The sequence below is a fragment of the Alligator mississippiensis genome, chromosome 1 (assembly GCF_030867095.1).
Source record: "Alligator mississippiensis isolate rAllMis1 chromosome 1, rAllMis1, whole genome shotgun sequence".
NCBI lineage: Eukaryota > Metazoa > Chordata > Crocodylia > Alligatoridae > Alligator > Alligator mississippiensis.
This window is the reverse complement of record NC_081824.1, coordinates 118,287,376-118,308,946: the sequence shown is the minus strand read 5'-3', so window position 1 is coordinate 118,308,946 and position 21,571 is coordinate 118,287,376. Positions and strand designations below refer to the sequence as shown.

At 43.9% G+C, this 21,571-nt stretch overlaps 1 protein-coding gene across 4 annotated transcripts in view; it reads right to left on the bottom strand.

Annotated features, from left to right (window-relative positions):
• PDE7B (phosphodiesterase 7B) overlaps positions 1 to 21,571 on the bottom strand; it is a 317,941-nt gene that overhangs the window by 27,739 nt on the left and 268,631 nt on the right. For all 4 annotated transcript variants that reach the window (XM_059713360.1, XM_019479635.2, XM_019479634.2 and 1 more), the window contains 2 exons: positions 20,263 to 20,363; positions 18,847 to 18,978 (listed from right to left, as the gene is read on the bottom strand). In XM_059713360.1, coding sequence (XP_059569343.1) covers positions 18,847 to 18,978; positions 20,263 to 20,363 — 233 coding nt within the window. The remainder of the gene's footprint in view (positions 1 to 18,846; positions 18,979 to 20,262; positions 20,364 to 21,571) is intronic.

Sequence of the window (21,571 nt, the reverse complement as noted above, 5' to 3'; positions counted from 1 at the left end):
CACAACAGAAGTTCAGCACAAATAGATTGATTTAAAAATAGTACAACCCAGTCTACGATTTGCCCCCCACACCAAAGGGAGAATATGTGTTCTGTTTGCTACTAATCTAAACTACGCTACTTACAGAAAACCACATGACTTAGATCACTTCTGCCTTCAACTTTTTGAATGTCTGTACCTAGCCTTAGGGACTCCCTGTGATAAGCTTAGTTTAGAAAACTTACCCAGCATCACATCAGGAACTCTACGCCTTATCTGGGGAGACAATCTGTTTGTGCACTCTATTATTCAAGTGTCTTAAACACAACATCCTCTTTTCACTCTCTCTCATGCTCCATGTCATTTACCTTCCAGTTCTGCAATGCATGGGGCACGGTGCCTATGAAAAACAGCTTCCTTCACTATACTACCCTAAATCAGTCCCTGAGCTGGTTTGTCCAGCTTGTGGGAAAAAGTATATCATAATGTATAAATACAGGGGAGCTGACACTAAGTTTGGTTTGACGACCTTAGTTTTTGCAGTTTCTCCTGTTTAGTGCCTGATTTTGGTATCTTAAAAAAAATATCTCTTAACATAACTGTTGGTATGTAATTCTTTGCTTTTCTAAAAAGCAAACTAAATGCCCCAAAACTCTATCATGTGGAATATTTTCCTGCACAGAAATCATCAGCAAGGTTGAAACTTTTATACCCTGCACGTAACCCACTGCTACTTCAGCTAATGCAGCAAGTTGTTGTCCTCTATGTGGACCAACACTAGAGGGGGGTAAGAACATGGGAGCACAGGCATGAAAGGACATCATGGCCAGTTTCCTACTATTGCAGGTTGATGACCCCAGGTCATCTAATCTCTTTCATAAATACTGAGCTCCATCTCAGAAGTAGGCTTTTTGCCCTCAGTACTCTGCTTGGAAGATTGCTCTAGAACCTTGCTGCTTCAGTAGTTAAGAACCTAAAATTATTCGTAACGATTTGTTCTTCTGCCAAAATTGTCCTTTAGTTTCTTCTTACCTGTTTCTCCCCAAATGTTCTTTTTCAATTGTTGTTTTACAAAGTGAAACAAATCAAACTCTTGGACTTCTTTCTTACAACATAGTCTCTCTATTCTTCTGGTCATCTTAGTAATCCTTCTCTGCACTTGTTTCAGTTTGAATCAATCATTCTTGAACGTAAGTGACCAGAAAGGTACTCAACAAGGTCTCAAAACTGATTTGTAGAATGACATTGGAAATATATCCAATGGATACCTCTCTACTGGAAACAGATCCTAGGATTGCATTCACCCTTTTTCTTGGTTAAAGCACATTGGTGACTCATCTCATTATCATCTTCTGATTGACTAATGTGGGCCCAACGTTTCTGGCAGGAGTGCCACAAATTAACTCTGTACCTTCCCCAAGTGCCGCTCCAATTCCATTCCCCTGCCCAAAGTGCTGCTGTGTTTTCTGCTTCCTGCCCTGTGCTCCATGCCTGATCTGGTGCTTTGTTTTTTGTCCCCTGCCCTATCTGCCATTTTGCCACCTGTCCCCTCCCTGGTCTGCCAAATGCCAGGCACAGAGGCTGCATGGACCACTTGTGGCATATGTGCCACAGGTTGGCCATCCCTGAACCAATACATCAAAGTTTTTCTCTTTTTTGACATTTTTAACAGGTGGCCTCCCAGCTTATAGCAGAACTTTCAGATATTAGTTCCCAACTGCATGACCCTGTATTCATACTAATGAATTTAATCCCATTTTCTGTTATCACAGAGCTCCAAGTAGTCCAGTTCTTCCTATACAGTATCCCAGCCTTTCTCTGCATTGAACATGTCTCCAACCATCGTCAGCACCCTTCTTTTATCTGTGTCAATATCATCAATGGAAAATGGAACAAGATGAGTTCCAAGGGTCACACACACATACACACACACTTTGCCAGTGGGTTTCACAATTTGCTCACTGCAGAAGAATGGAGTGGTCTTCTTTTTCCCTCACTGTATGCAACACCCCATGGTTAGAGCACTCAACTGGGATAGGGGTGACTCAGGTTCAAATCCCTGCTATTCAGCATGATTTAGAATAGGGACTTAATCCCATATGGATCACAATCCAAAGAAGTGCCATAAACACCTTGATGTAGGGCAGTGGTGCTCAACCTTCCAGCCCTATGGGCCAGATGAGTGGCATGGGGCTGGCCTGTGGGTACAGTCTAGTGCACTGGATCTGACTGTGTATGCTGACTAATCACAGCCTGACCCCATACACAACCCAATCCCCTGCACCAGATCCAGCCATGCATCAACCTGATCCTGGATCTGGCTGTGGAGTGACTGCATGCACTGGATCACAGCACCCTGTTGCAATCTAGTGTGCAAGGCCATGTCATCCAGCCCATGGAGCTCCTCATGGCAGAAATTTGGCAGCAGAGGAGCAGCAATCAAAGCTGCCATCACCCCCCCGGTGCTAAATTTCCAGAATTGTGGGGAGACCCATGGACCGGGTGATATGTCTTCAGAGGCCCCAGAGGTTCAGCTTCTATAGGGTATGGTGGGGTGGAACACAGGGCAGGAATAAAAAGGATAGACTGAAAGGGGTCATGCAAAGGAGGGGGAGGATGAGGATAGATGTTGGATCACATGGAGGAAGAAGAGACACAAGAACAAGGCATTGTATGGAAGAGAAGGACGAGCAATGAGAAATCACACAGAGGATGGGGAACCACAAACAACTGTGAGGAGGATGAGGATGAGAAGAGACCATGAGAGATTAAACCACACAGAAAGGGTAAGAGTGATGACAGGACAGAGGAGAAGGAACTAGAAAGAATTGCATGAAGAGAAGGACAGCATCACAGATGTACTGTAGTACACTGGTCTTGACACACACTTCTGGGAGAACCCTGTTACTTATCCAGTCCTAAGTTTAGCTCTTTATGACTGAGCTTCACAGCTCTCTCCAAGACTAGGGACCTATATCTCCCCAGAAGCTTGCTTGAGTAGGTCTAAAAGAGTTCATACTCTCTTCGGGGATCCATGGACCCACTCACCATTTGCAGGGAAGCAGCACAACCTGTTCAAACCATGAGAGAATTTGTCAATGAAATTGAGAATTCAGAGTCCTAAGGGTAGTAGGTCAAAGCCAAATTTTATCTGGAAATTCATCTAACAGAACTACCTGCCCTGTTCACATGGGTCCTGGGATCATTTCTATGTACCACGTGTATTGTTCATGTCCTAGCCTAGAGCAAACTAAAAACTAGATTCTTTGTACCTGGCCCTTTTATTACTACTTCCATAGGTATTGGCTATTAAAAGCTAATGACCAGTCCTTGGGCTTCCAGTTTCTCTTTCCAAGTAGTCATGATCCTTCTGTCTTCCCCTGTTCTTCAATTTTATACCACCACAAAGACAAATGCATAAGTCACCCATGTCTCAACTGCATGTTGAATGACCTAAGCTTTTCATCATTTTTAGACTAATCTACCAGTTTTATTCTGTGTGTTCAAGGGAAAAGGAGAAATTTTAGTAGTTAATATCTACAAAATATTCCAAGATAGATGGTGTTGAAGCGCAAGATATTATAATGATGATAATTTTCCTTATCATGTTGGGCTAGATCCAAATAATGAGTCAGGTGGATGTTAAGTGCTTAGGTCCAAAGTTGCAATAAAGAATGCCTCCTGTCAGTGGCATCCTGTGCATTTCCTAGCCCTGGAGGTGCACGGTAGCACTAGGAACTTTGCTGTCTGACCCTGTGTGCATAGAAATCTGCACCTGTCCAGGGCTGTCTTAGCCTGAGCAAAGAGGCACTTAGCTCATGCCTGAACCATAACAGGATCCAAACAGTAGGTAGACACATACCTAAATTGCACCATTAAATTACAATAAGAGAAATTTAGGGTGAGGGTGATGAGGGTGGTCAAACACTGGAACAGATATTGAGAGAGGTTGTGGAATCTCCATCATTAGAAAATTTTAACAGCAGGTTAGAAAAATACTTGGCTAGGATGGATTAGTCTGCAGGGCTGAAAGGATGAGCCCCACTGCTTTAAACAATGAGTGGCACCACAACCTCCTACTTCTTAGGTCATTTTTAAAAAGAAGAGTGGATGAGATGGGGGAAAAATGCTTCCTTAGAAATTAGGTGCAATTTTTTTGAGTTTCTCTCCTCCAAAACCAGAAAGTTTCAGAAACTTTTGTTGAATATTGAAGAAAAACGCAAGTTGTATGAACTAAAGCTTAAGAACAAGTTTGAAATAAACTTAAAGTTTAAAAGCAGAGGTGAGCTGAAGACAGTGAGATTTATATTATTCAGAGTTCTGAAGGAAAAAGAGGGGGTGAAAAATTATATGCAGATGAAGAAACACCAAAGCATAACATCAGCTGAAACATAAAGGACCTGTCAGGGACTGAAAAGAAGAGAAGAAAAGAATAAAACATTTATCTTTAAATGTTAAATGTATTAATTGATAAGCTGGATTTGTTAATAAAGTAAAAAAAACTAAGAAAAGAGTAAGTCTGTCTCTTTTTCGAGTTTTTTTGAAGAGTGCTTGTGGGTGAGGGTTGATTTTACGTTCTGCAGACTGAGGGGATGGGGGAAGCCAGGACTCAGGCCTCTTTGCTCCAGAGAGGAGGACAGTTCCAGATACATGCCTCTGCTTTGTGTTTCCTGCTGACCAGCCATAGGCAGCTCCTCAGTCAGTGCACTGCCCGTCTTGGATCATCCTTCTGCATGCTGTATAGAGAGCCTAACCCTGGGGGCCTGGGCTCCATTTTGGGACCTGGCATTTAAGCATTATGTACTGCAGCACCTGACTTATAGGGACCAAAGATCTTTATTGGAACAAGCTTCTAGCTCTAGGTCTGACTAGAAGAGAGAGAAAGAGAGAAAGAAAGAGAGAGAGAGAAACCCATTCCAGAACACTTCTGATAAACTTGTATTCATGGTCCATTATTATAATGTGGGGTCAAGTCAAAGATATCAGTATTTTTCTTTTCCCCTTCAGTGTCCATGTACTTTAAGTTTACTGTGGACAAATACTAGGGATGTGAAAGGTTAAACAGTTAATCGTTTAACTGATAAGCCCAGTGTTAACTGGTTAGCTTACTGGTTATTGCTTAGCGTGGGGTGGGGTGCAATCTGGTAGGGAAGGAGGAAAGGAAGCCACGTGGTACCCCAACAGGAACCAGAAGGCAACAGAGTGAGGGGGACTAGTGCCTCTAGCCTTTGAGGGGAAAGAGGAATACATCAGGTGGCCTAATGACCCATCAATTAAGCAACTAGCTGCTTGTTCGCAGGTGCTCCCAGTGCAGGGCTTCATCTGGGCTGTGCTGTCTGGCTGAACTTGCCACCACCTCTTCCCCTGCCCTGTCAAGGGAGCAGCTCCCACCAGCAGCTGTGTCTGAGCTGCTGTGTTACCGGTTAGCCGTTTAAGCAATATAACGAGAGGAAGTTAAACAAATATTTTTAAACAATATTTACATCCCTAACAAATACAGAAAACTCAGATTAAAACTGACATCTGAAATCATATAACTCTAACATTAATGCTAGCAGCCAGAAACCCTGGAGTAGCTACCGGCTATTAGAATCATCAGCTTTTCCACCTAAGACTCCTCTGCTGTCTTATTAAGGCTTATTAGAGGGCAAGGGCATGAATCAAACAGGAAGAGGACTAGGAGGTGATCTGTTTGTGTGAATTGAAGACCAGTGCATTCTTCAACAATTAACTATGATCTGCTGCAAACTGAATCCTTTATTTGAACCCTGGGTAGCATAGACATATATATGGCTGAATGCTGGCTGAAGAAAGCATTTACTATGTTTAGGGATTAGAACAAGGAGTATAGATTATTATAGTTCTCAAACTAGGTTGCTCATCACAATGAAGTAATTATGGGCTGTCAGAAAAGTGGAAGAGAAAGTTCCCAGATTGTGGAGCAGGATGAGGACAGTGTTGATGAGTACCCTTGAAACTTTTATATGTTTTTTTATACTTTGGGAACAGCTTTGTATGTTTTGAAAAAGTATTTTATCTAATCAAGGGCATAGAGTAGGTTGTTTAGGCTGGGGGAGATCGCTTGTTGCCTAGTTGCTTAATTGCTGGCCTTGCTAGAAGGAAAGGCCATATCAGCGAGGTCCCTGGTGGAGTTGGAAAGGGGGGTTACTGGCTGAGCTTGCTGAATAACAGGTGCCACATCAGCAAATTACACTGTCACGAAGACAAGTTCAAGCTGGCTAGGGAGTGGTCTGTAGCTAGGGTGAAGTGCGCATGGACCAAAAGGGGCAACCTATAGTAACTGCATAGCGTGTAAGGCTAGAAGAGGCTATATAAGGCTAATGCCCACTTGGGTGGGTGTGCTTGCTTTGCGAACGATTGCCAAGCACCGCTTTCTGTGCAGAAATAAAGATTAAGTTGGATCCTTCACCCCTGTGTGTTTATTGGCACAAGTGCACCGGGCACGAACTCACTGTCCTTTGGGGACAACAATTTCTGGCTACCACGAAGGGACCTAGTTAACTGCTTTGCCTGGTCCACCTCTTCAGCTCCAGCAACAACTGTGGATGGCGTGAGGGCCAAGCGCCACCAACCTTATTCGTCGGAGGTCTGACCATCTCCTGGTTGCCTGACGGAGTCGTGGAGGGGCACAACGGCGCAACGCTCGAAGGACCAACTTAATCGGGCGGGGCGAGGGAGGTCTCAATGGACTGGGAGTACTTCTTTTAATATTTTGATCAGGATTGGGAAAGAGACGGCTTTAAAAGTTCCGACCGTGTAGACGCCCTAGGCAAGTGAGATTGGGTGGTAGTCCCGTGAACTTCCTTTAATCAGTTTGGTACTGAGGCTGAGCGGCGGTCGCCATCCAGTAGTTGGATAATGGGAAGTAACCAGTCTAAGATTCCGCCCTGCAGTCCCCTAGGATGCATTTTGAAAAACTGGCCAAAGTTTCGAAGCAACCCTATGACAAAAAAACAGATGATTCAGTATTGCAATACATGTTGGCCACAGTACCAACTCGTGGATGGTGCAGCCTGGCCGGAGAATGGGTCTTTGGATTATAACACAATCTTGCAGTTACAGTTGTTTTGTAGGCGCCAAGGAAAGTGGGATGAGATGCTTTATGTAGAGGCGTATATGACTTTGTATGGGGATGGGGCTATGCAGAAGTCATGTGGGATATTTAGGGGAAGTGGGGTAATGGCTTTACAGGGGGTCACCATGGCATGGCCGGAGGAGCCGGGGGAGGAAGACGTGCAGTTGCTAATTGCTCCCACGGCTCCCCTGTCTTATCCTGTGAGCCCTGCGTCACCACGGGGTACATGCACTGCACCTGAAACAGCTTGTCAGGGACTCCCGGCTGGCTCGTCCAGTCCGTCGTCCCCCACCTCCCCTGACAGCCCTGGGGTGCCGTCCCCGGGTCCGGCGGATGCGGGTGGTAGCAATCTGGCAGTAGAAGGGACTGTAGAAGATGGGGCGTTTAGCCCTGTGGCGAGTCGCTTACGATCAGGAGCCCAACCAGTAGTTCAGGCCCCTTTGCGCCAAGCGGTGGGTCCTGAGGGTAGACCAGTTTTTGTCCATGTGCCATTCAGCATGGCAGACTTGATAAATTGGAAACAGTCCGTGGGCCAGTACCGCCAGAATCCGGAAGCAATGGCACAGTTGCTTTCTACCATTTTCCTCACCCACCAACCAAACTGGATAGATATTCAGGCCTTATTGGCCGCTCTTCTGACTCCGGAAGAAAAGAGGTTGGTCTTAGAGAAAGCGCGCACGATAGCACAGCAGCGTCACCCAGCCAGTGATGTAGGTGAACTTTGCGCTAAGGAAAATCAATACTGGGATCCAAACACCCAGGGAGGGGGGCCGGCAGGAGTTTGCGCTGTATCGGGAGTTTGTGCTGGCTGCTCTTCAGGAGGCTATCCCCAAGCAGAAAAATTTGTCTAAATTGTACGAAGTGCAGCAGGGTCTGGAGGAGGATCCGTCCAGTTTTTATGGGAGGTTGTGCGAGGCGGCCAGACAGTGGACGGATTTAGATCCGGAGCTGCTGGAAAATGCCAAGATGTTTAACACACTGTTTATGGGACAGTCAGCCCCAGATATTAGGAAAAAACTACAGAAGGCTGAAGGAGCAGCTGGAATGAGCGTCAGCCAAATGATTGAGATTGCTTATAAGGTGTACTCCAACTGAGATCAGGTTAAGGAGAAAAAGGAAGACAAAAGAATGAAGGCACAGGGGTCGTTACAAGCATCGTTGTTGGCAGCGGCAATTGTAGATCAGAGGAGTAGAGGACGGGGCAGGGGAAGTAGAGGGCATGGAGGAAGAGGAGGCGTGAGCTATGCTCTGGGAGGCTACGGCCAGGGTCCCAGGCTGGGACCTAACCAGTGCACTATTTGCAAGCAGGAAGGGCATTGGAAAAATGAGTGCCCCAAGAGGGGGGAGAAGAGATGAGAGGAGGAAGAAAGATTGTTGATGTTAGATGGCTCTGACCAGGAGTGACGGGGACTGGGGGCGAACAGTGAAGTAATCCCTGTCTCCCCTGATGAGCCCCTGGTTAGAATGCAAGTAGGGGGAGAACTTATTGATTTTTTAGTGGATAGTGGAGCCACGCATTCAGTTGTAACCAATTTTAAAGGACCCTTATCAAAAATCAAGATCCCCATAATCGGAGTGACCGGCCAGCAGACGCATCGTCCTTTTGTGCCACCCATGGAATGCAAATTGGGAGGAAAGAAAGTGTCTCATCAGTTCTTGTATATGCCTGAGTGCCATACTCTTGTTTGGAAGGGATTTGCTGTGCAAATTGCAGGCCCAACTGACCTTTTTGGAGGACCAAATTACTATGAAGATACCAACTGAGGAGGCCTGGAAGGCCCAGATGTGTCTCCTATTGCGGGAACGGGAGGAAGGGAGAATTCTTCCCGAAGTAGAAGACGCTGTAGTGACATGGGTATGGGCGGGAGAGAAGCCAGGAAGAGCCAAACTGGCCACCCCGTAAGCATTGATTTGAAGCCGGGAATTACTCCGCCCAGGGTACCCCAATATCGGTTGAAAATAGAGGCTTGGAAAGGCCTAGAACTGCTTATAAAGCGATTCCTTGAACATGGTTTGCTTCGGGAGTGCCGATCATCTTTTAATTCCCACATTTTGCCTGTCAAAAAACCCCACAGTAACGAGTATCATTTCGTGCAGGACCTCAGAGCCGTGAACAAGGTCACGGTGACCCTCCACCCAGTGGTGCCAAACCTTTATACCTTGCTGGCTACTTTGTCTGCAGAGGACCAGTGGTTTACCGTCCTGGACCTGAAAGACGCCTTCTTTTGCATCCCACTTGAAAGAGACAGCCAAGAGATTTTTGCATTTGAATGGGAGGACCCGAATACTAGGAGAAAAACCCAATTGTGCTGGACAGTTTTGCCTCAGGGTTTTAAGAACAGTCCCACTATTTTCAGCACTGCCTTAAGTACCGATCTTCAGAAGTGGGACAGAAGAACGTCAGGAACCCTGTTACAGTATGTGGATGATCTGTTGATTGCAGCAAAAACGAGGGAAGAGTGCAACCTACTGACCGTAAGTTTACTGAACTTCCTGGGACAAGTGGGATACCGGGTGTCTCGGAAAAAGGCCCAGATAGAGCAAGAGAGAGTGCGGTACCTAGGATTTGACATCTCGCAAGGCCAGAGGATGATGGGCCCTGAGAGAAAAGAGGCCAACTGCCGGATGGCAGTCCCAAAGACCAAGAGACAGTTGCGAGGCTTTTTGGGGATGGCAGGGTTCTGCCGGATCTGGATCCCCAATTTTGGACTAATAGCCAAAGATCTTTATGAGGCCATTGCTGGTAGCGAGGGAGATTTGCAATGGACAGCAGAATGCCGAAAGGGCTTTGATACTATCAAACAGGCCCTCATGACGGCACCGGCCCTGGGCCTACCCGACCTGAGTAAACCATTTCAGCTTTACGTTCATGAACGCCAAGGAGTAGCGTCAGGAGTGCTGACCCAATATTTAGGTAGCTGGAAAAGAGCAGTGGCCTACTTCTCCAAACAATTGGATCCTACTAGTTTGGGATGGCCGGCCTGCCTGCGAGCAGTGGCAGCTACAGCTATGCTGGTAAAGGAATCTAAGAAACTTACTTTAGGACAGCCAATGACCGTGTATACCCCACATTCAGTGCTGGCGGTGATGGATGCAAAGGGGGGAACCTGGCTTTCCCCTGGACGAATGGCTAAATACCAGGCGGCTCTCCTGGATCAAGGAGACATCCAGTTGCAGATCTCTAGTACACTGAACCCAGCTACGCTAATGCCATTGGAACAGGACGAAGGATTACAGCATGATTGCATCGAAACCATTGACAGCGTGTATGCTAGCTGGCCAGACCTTAGGGATGTTCTAATCCCTAACGCAGACCTTGAGTTCTATACGGACGGAAGCAGCTTCATAGACAATGGAACCCGAAAGGCGGGATACGCCGTGGTTACATCATGGGATACTGTGGAAGCAAAAGCCTTGCCTCCAAATACCTCTGCACAGAGAGCTGAGCTTATTGCGCTGACCCAAGCTCTCCATTTGGCAAAAGGAAAGACAGCCACTATATACACTGATTCGAAGTATGCTTCTGGAGTCCTACACGCCCACGGAGCTATATGGAAAGAGAGAGGACTCTTAACGGCAAGCAAAAGCCCAGTAAAGCATGGAACAGAAATCCTGAAACTACTTGAAGCCGTGATGGAACCAGCAGAGGTAGCTGTGGTGCACTGTAAGGCCCACCAAAAGGGAGATGGTGAAGTTACAAGAGGAAATTGACAAGCAGATGCTGCGGCAAAGAAGGCAGCTAGAGAACAAGTTCAGGGGACTCAAATGTTGGCATTGATGCTTCAGGTAGTGTTGCCTGAGGAACCTCCCAAATATATTGAAAAAGAAAACCAACTAGCAGAGAAATTGGGAAGTAAGGAACAACAAGATGGATGGTGGGTCTTGCCTGAAGGACAGGTTCTGATGCCGAAATTGATTCTTAGCAAAATGCTCCAAGAGTACCACCAGAGCACCCACATGGGAGCTGATGCCATGACCCAAGGTCTCCAAAGAATTGTAGTGGGACCTAAGATGAGGAAAACAGCAGAACAAATAGTGCGAAGATGCCCTGTCTGTTGTGCCAACAATCCTAAGATTTCCCCCAAACCTCCGGCAGGAGCAGGAAGGCAAGGACTATTAGCAAGAGAATGTTGGCAGATAGATTTCTCTGAAGTTTCCAGGAAGGGACACTACAAATACCCGTCAGTGCTCGTGGACACATTGACTGGATGGACCGAGGCCTTCCCGTGCCGAACCAACAAAGCAAAAGAAGTGGTCCGAGTGATGTTAAAAGAAATGATTCCATGATTCAGAATCCCGGAGGGATTAGCCTTGGACCGAGGGCCACACTTTGTGTCAGAAGTAACCCAGGCAGTTTCCCGGGCTCTGGGGATACAATGGGACCTTCACACAGCATGGAGACCACAGTTAAGTGGACAGGTGGAACGAATGAATCAGACTCTGAAAAGACAGCTGGCTAAACTTTGCCAAGAGACTCAGTTGAAATGGCCCGAAGCTCTGCCTCTTGCCTTGCTTAGAGTGTGCATAGCCCCTAGAGCTAAATTGGGAGTTAGTCCATTTTAATTAATGTATGGCAAGCCATATCCTAAGAATCCAGTGGTGATGCATGGGAGTCAAATGGATGTTAAAGGGGAAGGCTGGGTAAAAGATTATTTGTATTCTTTGTCTGCTGTATTGTCTTCTCTCCACAGGTATGTCCAGGAGCGACTTCCACTACCCTTAGATACACCAGTCCATAAGTTCCAGATCGGAGATGAGGTGCTGGTCCGAATGTGGAAAGACGAGCCACTTCAGCCCCGGTGGAAGGGACCATATCCTGTGACTCTCACCACTCACGCTGCAGTAAAGGTTCAGGGGGTAAAACCGTGGATACACTACACTCGGGTGAAGGCCGCACCAGAAGCACTACCTGCGGGAGAAGTTGCTAAGAGTGTCGCACCGGAAGCCGACACAAACGGACACTGTTGGACAGCAGATCCAGTAGAAGGACTTAAATTTCTGTTTAAACGTCAACCATGTGGAAAGTAGTTCTTTGCATAGGTGTTATGCTTCTAGGGTCTAAGGGGTTGGTGTGTCAAAGGTTCAAAAAGAGTCAAAATGTGTGGGTTTATTTGGCAAAGGACGTATTAAATGTCACTCATTTTTGTTTGGCAGGGGTATAATGTGTACCTATGTGTTGTGATATATTCAAGAGAACAGTTCCTTCCCCTGTTAATTGTGTGATGTTTGTAAAATCAACAGTTACAAATCCGATCCAAAAGAATCGGGAGGGAGCCAGGAAATTCCTGACGATGAAAAAGATGGTCGAGGACTATGGTCCTATTCCATAGGGCCATAGCCTCGAAGGGGGGATTTGATGAGTACCCTTGAAACTTTTATATTTTTTTTATACTTTGGGAACAGCTTTGTATGTTTTGAAAAAGTATTTTATCTAATCAAGGGCATAGAGTAGGTTGTTTAGGCTGGGGGAGATCGCTTGTTGCCTAGTTGCTTAATTGCTGGCCTTGCTAGAAGGAAAGGCCATATCAGCGAGGTCCCTGGTGGAGTTGGAAAGGGGGGTTACTGACTGAGCTTGCTGAATAACAGGTGCCACATCAGCAAATTACACTGTCATGAAGACAAGTTCAAGCTGGCTAGGGAGTGGTCTGTAGCTAGGGTGAAGTGCGCATGGACCAAAAGGGGCAACCTATAGTAACTGCATAGTGTGTAAGGCTAGAAGAGGCTATATAAGGCTAATGCCCACTTGGGTGGGTGTGCTTGCTTTGCGAACGATTGCCAAGCACCGCTTTCTGCGCAGAAATAAAGATTAAGTTGGATCCTTCACCCCTGTGTGTTTATTGGCACAAGCGCACCGGGCACAAACTCACTGTCCTTTGGGGACAACAGTGTCACAATGCTGCTTGCGACAGCCACACTTCAGAAGATTCAGTGATATAACCCTCCCTGACCTCTTCTCTGAAGCAACTGCAGTTTATGGGACTGCGAACCTGGGCTTCAAGGCTAGGGACAGACATTCAAAAAGCCTGAGCCTGAATTGATTCAATATTTGCAGGTTAGTCTAACCTGGCTAGGCTAAATCAGTTTGCAACCCAGACAGACATCCCAGAAATGCAGGCACATGCCTGAAGTGGCTCAGGCTAGAAGCCTGGAGGCAGTAGAGCAGCCCGCCCTTCCCTTCTTCAGGAAGCTGAGGGGGTCATGGCCAGGCCCAGGTAGGACACTGTGATTAGGGAGGGGTCCTCCCCGCTTGATAACAGAGCATTTATCAGCTCTGTTATCAGCATCTAACACCCCATCAGAAAACAAAGCCTTGCTCATTGCAAGCTTTTCTGAAAGTGCAGGGACATTACCACCTGAGCTGTTGATTACCTCCAAAAAGCCCTAAGCAGACACTGTCCTATCTTGCATACCACGTGCTGGCTACAGTCCATGCTGTGGGAGAGAGGAGGAAGGGATCCCTGCTTAAGCAGCGAGTGGTGAGAGGGGAGTGCTGGGAAGAGCAAAGGAGAGGGGCCAGCTCTGTTGTGGAGTAGACCCCCACCCAGCCCAGAGAGCATGCTGGGGGACTCAGGTTTAGCTTAAAGCAGAAAAGGGTCTGGGACAGACATTACATGAACTGGTTTGACCCAAATCAGTTAAGTCTGATACTACATTCAACCAGGTTTATCTCAAACTGGTTTCAGCCATTTTCAAACTGGTTTATGTGCACTGAACATCTGTTCTGTTACAGGTGTTAACCAGTTGCTGATCACTGAAACTGGTTTATGCGTAATGTTTGTCCCTAGCCGAAGTGATACAAGAAGAGGCTTTCTCATGAGAAGTCTCCTATGTTTGGCTGAGCACAGCAATACAGGGGTAAATCGAACATAACAGGAAGAGAAGGAAGGATATTAAGTAGATTCTTCAAAATAGTTTGACTTGAAATTTAGTGAGGATATGTGTTCCTCCCAATCTGTGTCCGGGTAATTGAAGTCACCCATGACAACCAAGTCCCTTGCACACGTGGCCTCTGTCGGTTCTTGAGAGAACTTCAGATCAAGCTCCTCCCCTTGGTTTGGTGGCCTGTAGTAAATGCCCAGAGTTAGGAACAATTTGAAGTCCTCCAGCATCCCAAGCTGCACCCCCCCCCCCCCCCCCCAGCAGAGCCAGAGCCAGAGCCAGGGTGTCCTGGCTCCTAGCCATATTAATAGCCCTCTAGTGGTAAGTCAAGAGCTGTGCATGCAAGAAATGGTATTAACTCTTCATGAGTGGCTGCTCACAGAACATTTCTAACTTTAATGCCACTTAACAGGCCACAGATTTAGTATGGTTCAAGTGTAACATGTAACTTCAACCTTAGGAAGCTCATTAAAGAAAATATTTGTAATTAACCTCAAATCTCCAAAGTCAGATGTTCTCTCCATTTTTCTCTACTCTCTTCTCATTTCAATTTTATTATCACAGATGTCTAAAGCATGTCTTTATGTATTGTAGAAGCTAAATATGATAGTTACAGATTCCAAAACTGCTACTCTTCACTTAAGTTTCAGAAAACAACTGCAAAACCCTCTCTCTCTCTAACCTTAATTTCAAATATTACTTCATATTTTTATCTCACAGTGAACTTTTCTTACAATGTCTACAATGCCATTCACAGCTATCACAGTTTGACAAAATATTAACATTTCATTAAAAAGCAAGGCAGTCTGACTTTTCCTAGGATCAGAAATGATAGGACCTCTAGATAATGAAAGGTTAGGATTTTATCAGGCAGATCAACCTTGGGTTGTACATTATTTCTGGTACTTTTGACTAAAAATAATATTAATCAGCAGTAAATGCACTGCCCAGACTGTTTTAAACCTTCAGGGACACAGGAAGGGGAAAATGTCATCTTATATTTTCTCTTTTAATTGCCAGGGAATATTAGAGGCAAAAAAATCCATCAGATAACAAGGCAAGTTGTTGTGTTTCTAATCACAGATCATGATGCCCAGGTGCCTGCCTTCTCTGACTGTCTTCTACCTTTGTAGTGTTTGCAGCATTATTGAGATTTTTGTACTGCACAAAGCAAATTTCTGGTGCTCGGTGTGAGTGGTGCCCATTTGAAAAGGTCAGGTGATGGGAAGCACTTCTTTGAAATAACACTGAAAATTTTGAGGTCTCAGGGGACCACAGCCCTGTTCCAGGGTATAACGTGAACAATCAGGTAATCTTTATTTTATAAATAGTATGTGCAATTACTGAAGTGGAACGTTCTTCTCTTGAAATCCACCAGGTAGTCACAAAAGGAAGAATACCTTAGGGCTTGAACCTGCAGCGAGCTTTCATATGCACCACAATATTCTACTGAAATCATTACTTCCTCATTAACAAAAGGTCAACAAGTATGTTAAAATGTATTTATAATTTGGCTTGATCTTTTTTTCTGATTGCTCTTAGCCAATTCTCCAGGTGCATTTCATGGCATGATAGAAACATTAATCAAAAGATGTAAATGAGACTAAAGCAGGGCAAAATTTATGTCCAAAACATTTTTTACCAAAAAAAAAAATCAGATTCAGTCACAGATGGTCCATAAATATTGTTGGAAATGCCCTTTTGTTTCAAAATTCACCTTAATTTAATTTCAAGCATATTAAAAAACACTTGACATGGAAGCACAATGATTTTTTTGACTATTTGGGAATTGGGAAATAGTATTTTTTCAGGCCAACACTGAGGCGAATTTCTTTCTGGATATTTTGGAACTGCTAGCAAGCTGAAAACCAGGTATTTGCACAACTTTAGATAAGACTTTTAAAATAAGCCTTGTCAGTCTAATATTTCATTTTTCTGTGGTTTGGCACCCTCTTCCCCCTATCACTCCCTCTCTTCCTTTCCACCCCCTGTTTTGTAATTTCTCTCTCCTTCTTATACTTGGCTTTCTGCATGTCTTTTCATAACATCTGATAACATCTGATAAAGTGAGCTACAGCTACAGCTCACAAAAGCTTGTGCTGTCTTTCTCTCTCATTCTCTCTGTACACACACACACACACACACACACACACACACACACACACACTTTGGTTAGTCTATAAAGTACAAATCTACCCCAACTTCTACTTGACTTCAGACTAACATGCCTACCTACATGTTCCTGCTTCCTGCTTGGATCATAACCTAGAAGAGCAGAAATGGACAGCATTATTTAAACCAGCCAAACCCAGTTTGGGCTGGGCCTTGGAGAGAGTTTCATATTCATATTCATTTCTTTTTTAGTACATATGTCTTTGCCTCATCATAGTTAAAATCCAGATGGTGCCCACCAGGAGCTACCACTGCAAGAGTAGACTGGATTTTGAGTCTAAGCAGGTTTTGTTGTTAGTAAATACTCCTGCATATTCATTAGATGCTGACCCACTCCATCATCCTCTTTTGTCAGATCACAGGGTTCATATAAAATGGATCTTTTCCACTTCTCTTTCAAAGGATCCTAAACCTGCTTCACTAGCCAACTGACTCCCACCCAATCCAATTGCCCTGACATTTAGAGGAGACCAGAGCAAAATGCTTTAGGCAGCATGCAGTTGTGCCTGCTGTGTGCATGTGACTTGTCATAAGCTGATTCAGCTACTTAAGCCAGTCACAAAGTCATAACTATCTGAACATCGCTTTGTCCTGGCCTTGGCTCACATGGCCCTGTCTGTTCCTTTATTTTAGGGTAGAAGGACAGTTGAATGGTTACATAATCAACATCTGTAAAACCTTAAGTGTCTGTTGGGGTGGGGGAGCATGGTGGTAAGGAGGAACAGAGAATCTTCCTTTCCCTTAGTATTAAGCAAAGCATTACATTGAGAATGTGCTATAATCAGGCTCAGAAAGACACTGCTGGTAGTAACCTTTCTTCTCCTTACTCAGGGGAACCTTTAACGTATATAAGGTTTAAAAATCTTACCAGTCTCCCACATGCCAGAAATTTTTGGATAGGCCCAAGTTTACAAACTGAGCTTTTAAAGTCAATAATTGGTCTGCTCTCCATTTATTAGTCATGGATCACAGTCAATTCATACATTTTTGTGTTTCTTGAATTTGAAAAGCATGCCAGTTTCCTGACCCTAAGTCCACTCATCCCAGCTGGGAGTCAGGATTTTCCAAGGCTACATGTTGTTTCAGCTCACTACTGGGTATGCAGATGCTTCTCTAGACATCAAGTACAGTTGCCAAAACTGATGTTCTAGTGTAAATGTCCTGCTATTTGCAAATTGCCTATTGGCACTTCACAAAGAAAAAGATTGATTTTAAAATCCCAATATACTAGTATTGAATGTACTTTAAGGGGCAGGGCTGACAGTATCTTCTACTCTAACTCCATGATTATTGTTCTACCCTGTAGTTTTCAGAATGAGAATCTTTATCAGAGCTACGAGTATCAAAGTGCTCATCACATTTTCCTGAAAGGATCCTTGTATGCTACTTGGATGATACATAGTTACTTTTAGCTTCTTAAACCAAATCTTTCTCCTCCTTCATACTTGTAGAAACAGGCGAAAAAAAAGTCTGAATTAGCACCATGAAGAATCATTAGGAATGCCCAGAACTGAGTTAGGCAACATAAAGGTGCTGCTCTTTCACAATTTAAAATATTAAAATTCAAACTGTAAATGAGGTGCTGTTTACAATTTATGCAGAGAATTATAATAATCTCTGCATAATTCTGCTCCACCCTATTAATAATGAAGATCTGGTCTTACAGCCAGTGTTTTATAAATACGTTAACAAGTAATATATTTTCATGTTATTGTCACAGTGACTTAAGAGGACCTCCTCTTAAGCTTGCAGCTCCCTGATGCTGCTCGCTCTGCTGTTGCTTGACCCAGCACTACAGGATCTGTAGGTCCGGATCTGTCTCACAAGAAGTCCTATGGTTCAGATGTGGGTGGATGGAAGTGTGAAAATATTTGAAACCCCTGCATTAGAGTGAGACACACCAATCCAGTGACAGTATAAGGCAGCAAAATGGATGGATTATAAACCTGTATGACCATGTCTCTCATTGTTCACTACTGACAAAATCAAAATAGCCCCCGAGTACCGGCACTGTCACGCATGTATGCACATATATATGTGTACACACATATATGTGTACACACACACCCAGAGCTATATAGATAGATCCCTAAAATCAATAAATCTGTCTATTTAAAATGCAGATGTATATATGACATAAATATGAATGTTATATATGTGATATATAATGTGCAGATAAATAGCATGGATTTGTGGGGATATATACTTTTACTGTTGTTTCCCATATTTTAATATCTTTATTTTTTTAATTTGAAGTATTTAACAATAAGATTGCTTTTGACTATATCCCCATGTACTGGTGTGCTCAATGTGCCATCATAACACTACATATCATGTGCCCACATAACACTGAAACCCAGCTGTGCACTACTTCTGCTGCTTGTGAATGCCCTGAGGGAAGAAGGAAGTACAGGCTGTTCACTTGCTGATTTTAATCTGCAAATCTACAGGTCCTTTCCCTAGCTCATGCACCCTAGAAATCTTCTGGCAGATAGCCATGCTGCAGCTTCAGTGCCAAGACTGTTCGAAGCAGACATTGGTATGGGCATCATGTGCATTCATTTGCGCAGCATCTTTGCAATGCACATCAAAGTGCCCACTGAAAATCTAGTCTAAAATCAGACTCAAAAACTGTGGCTCAACTAGGAGCTCAGTCTGAAAGTCCCATTGCCCTTGGTACCTATTTCACATGTTAACATACTTGAAGAAAGCAGTCTTACCTGGTACAGACTGGCGAGGTGGTGTTTGGTTTTGATCAAAAATGGCTGGTTGACCCCTGGATGGTCTACATCATGAGCGGCAGCAGCCAGCAGTCCAAGCATAATGTCCAGAGGGGTAAGGAAGTTGGCAAGCTGTACCACATACATTCACCACAATGTTAACAAAACCAGGCAAACAGTTCTTGGAGCAAATAAACAAACAAAATGCTACAGCACATCATTGTTTGGGTTTGCAGGTCAGCCTACAAATGATAACATTCAAGATGATTAATTGTACAGAGCCATGTGTATGCTTTTGATGTCACTGTGCAGTATATATCTACAACAACAGTCAGGCTCTCTACTGACACATTGTCACAATTTTCTATGTTAGTATGAACAATGAACAGATTTTAAAAATTGGATTGGTTACTATAAAAATGCTGCTTAAGGATTCATATTAGAAGCAACTGCTAACTCCTACTCTCCAATATCATATGAAATGAGATCAGCTCTGCCATAAGATGAAAATGGTACTGATCTATCATACTTCTGTCTGTCAGTAAACAAAGTTTACAGGAATCAGTTTTCCAGCTTGGCTTCTTACTCCAGTTAGTTGTCTCAGAGTAGATTCACCTTACTAACAGATCTGACTGATCTTAGAGCTGCCTAATTTTAGGTACCTAATGTTGAAAATATAGGCCATTGGTCAATTATCCATAAAATACATAATTTTCCATAAAATACATCATATTTCATCACATTACATAAAAATATATCCTGTCCTTTGGAAACCCTGTAGAAATTCATTCTTTTCAAAATTTGGAACACCCTCCCCTGTTCCCCTTCCACCCCCTCTCCCCCAGAAACACCTTTCTATTTGTTACAGCGGTTTATTATCAATATAGCCCAAATCTGTACAAGATGCTCTGTTTTGTTGTGTGAAGAAAGGGCCCTGTGATGAGAAACAAATAAACATGCCTTGCAGAATCCAGATGGTGCTTATCCCTACATTTTGGTCTTGTGCTGCAAGGGACAGGGACCCAAGTAACCTACAGTCTGATCCTGCGCTCACTAATTCCTCCCTCACATGGGGCAACCTATTGAATCCAGCAGACCTGACCTTCATTTATGTCAGTTCAAATGAGATCAGCATTTTTTCTCAGTTCTATGTTATCCAAAATGTCTTTCAGTGAGGCATTAAGCAATATGAATAATGTGTCACATGTTTATTTTCTCATCCACTCCACAAGTGTCTATAATATTTTGTTTCAAGTCCCTGATTCTACTTCAGATTCTACAAATGACTGCCAGGTTAAGCTTGAGTTTCAGTAACTTTATTATTTTTCCCACTGACAAACAAGATACACGAGCCATAATACGAGACTCTCATTTGGAAGCCATGTTAGTGTGAAGTAGTATTTAGTTTCATTTTACCTTGGGCTCCTTTAGATAGCAGTGCATAGCTTGAGTGACATCAGCTGCATGGACAGCATTGTGGTATGGGTTCTGGCTATGGTAATCTTCTTGAACCATAACTAGGAACAAAAACAAGGAAAAGATTATCCTCTCACTTCTGGATACCAAGATCTTCATTGGGAATTGGACTTAAAGTAAGGTTTTTGGGGATATTTTAAAATGATGTTAAAGCTCAGCAGCTTGGTGATTCTTGTCAAATGTCTATAGTTTGCATAGCTTGGCACTCTTACTAAGATGCCTTTAGAGAAAAAAAAACTTATTTGGAAGAATTTGTGATGCCCAAGGGGATTCTGGAGCTAGTTCATAAATCACCCCTTTTTTGCCTTCATGAAGGCTCTCATTCAGAAGTAAAATAAATAAGAAAAAAAAAAGGGCAAATGTATACATTCTCTAGTGTAATCATTTAGGCTGCTGTTAGTGAGTAATGTGTCATTAAGGCAGTACCACCTATTTTATAGCAGCAGGGGGTGGGATCCTGATATCCTGATGTAGTTTGTTACTTGAGTGACTGACTGTGATCAAAAGTGCTCTCACATCCTTCAAGCATAGATTCAGAGATACAGCACTAGGGTAAAGCAAGTGGAGATTCGTGATATATTTTTAGTCATCTCTGTCTTTGCACTTACAAATTCCACCCCCTCATGGTTCTGACTCCAGTGCTAAAACAGCACATGTCAATGTAGAAGACAGTGAGCCAGCTTCATGATTTTCCATCATCTCCTACGGGCAAGAGGAATCAGGTTTGCCTTCAAAACTTGGCTGTGTCATTCGGTAGCGTATTACACCACCCATGCAGTCCTCTACGCCATCCTAGGTTACATCTCATTGACACTGTAAACTCAGTAGCTGCATTATAATATTGCCCAAATCATCCTTCTCCTTGAAGATAACATCCAATTCAATGGGAGTGGTGTAAGAGGTAAGAGTCCGATAACCCTGATTTATTAGTAGAGCATGGCCTTCCTGTTAACCAGAAGGGGTCTCGGGAATGTAGTGGAAAGTACAAAGAAATCTCCAGCAGGAGATTCCTCTGTCTATTAATTGTCAGAAGAGAAGAATTCCAATTGTTCCAATTGTGCTGGAGGCATCTCATATCATGCTAACAATGAATACCTGTCTATGGCACAGAAAAGAAATGTAGTTACTGATAATTCCTTTTTGCCATAGGGTTGTAGTCACAATTACTGTTTCATCTTTTATATGGGTCTCTTCTTGGAAGAGAGTTATTGGTGTGTATATGGGTATATTCTATTTTAGTAAGCTTTTT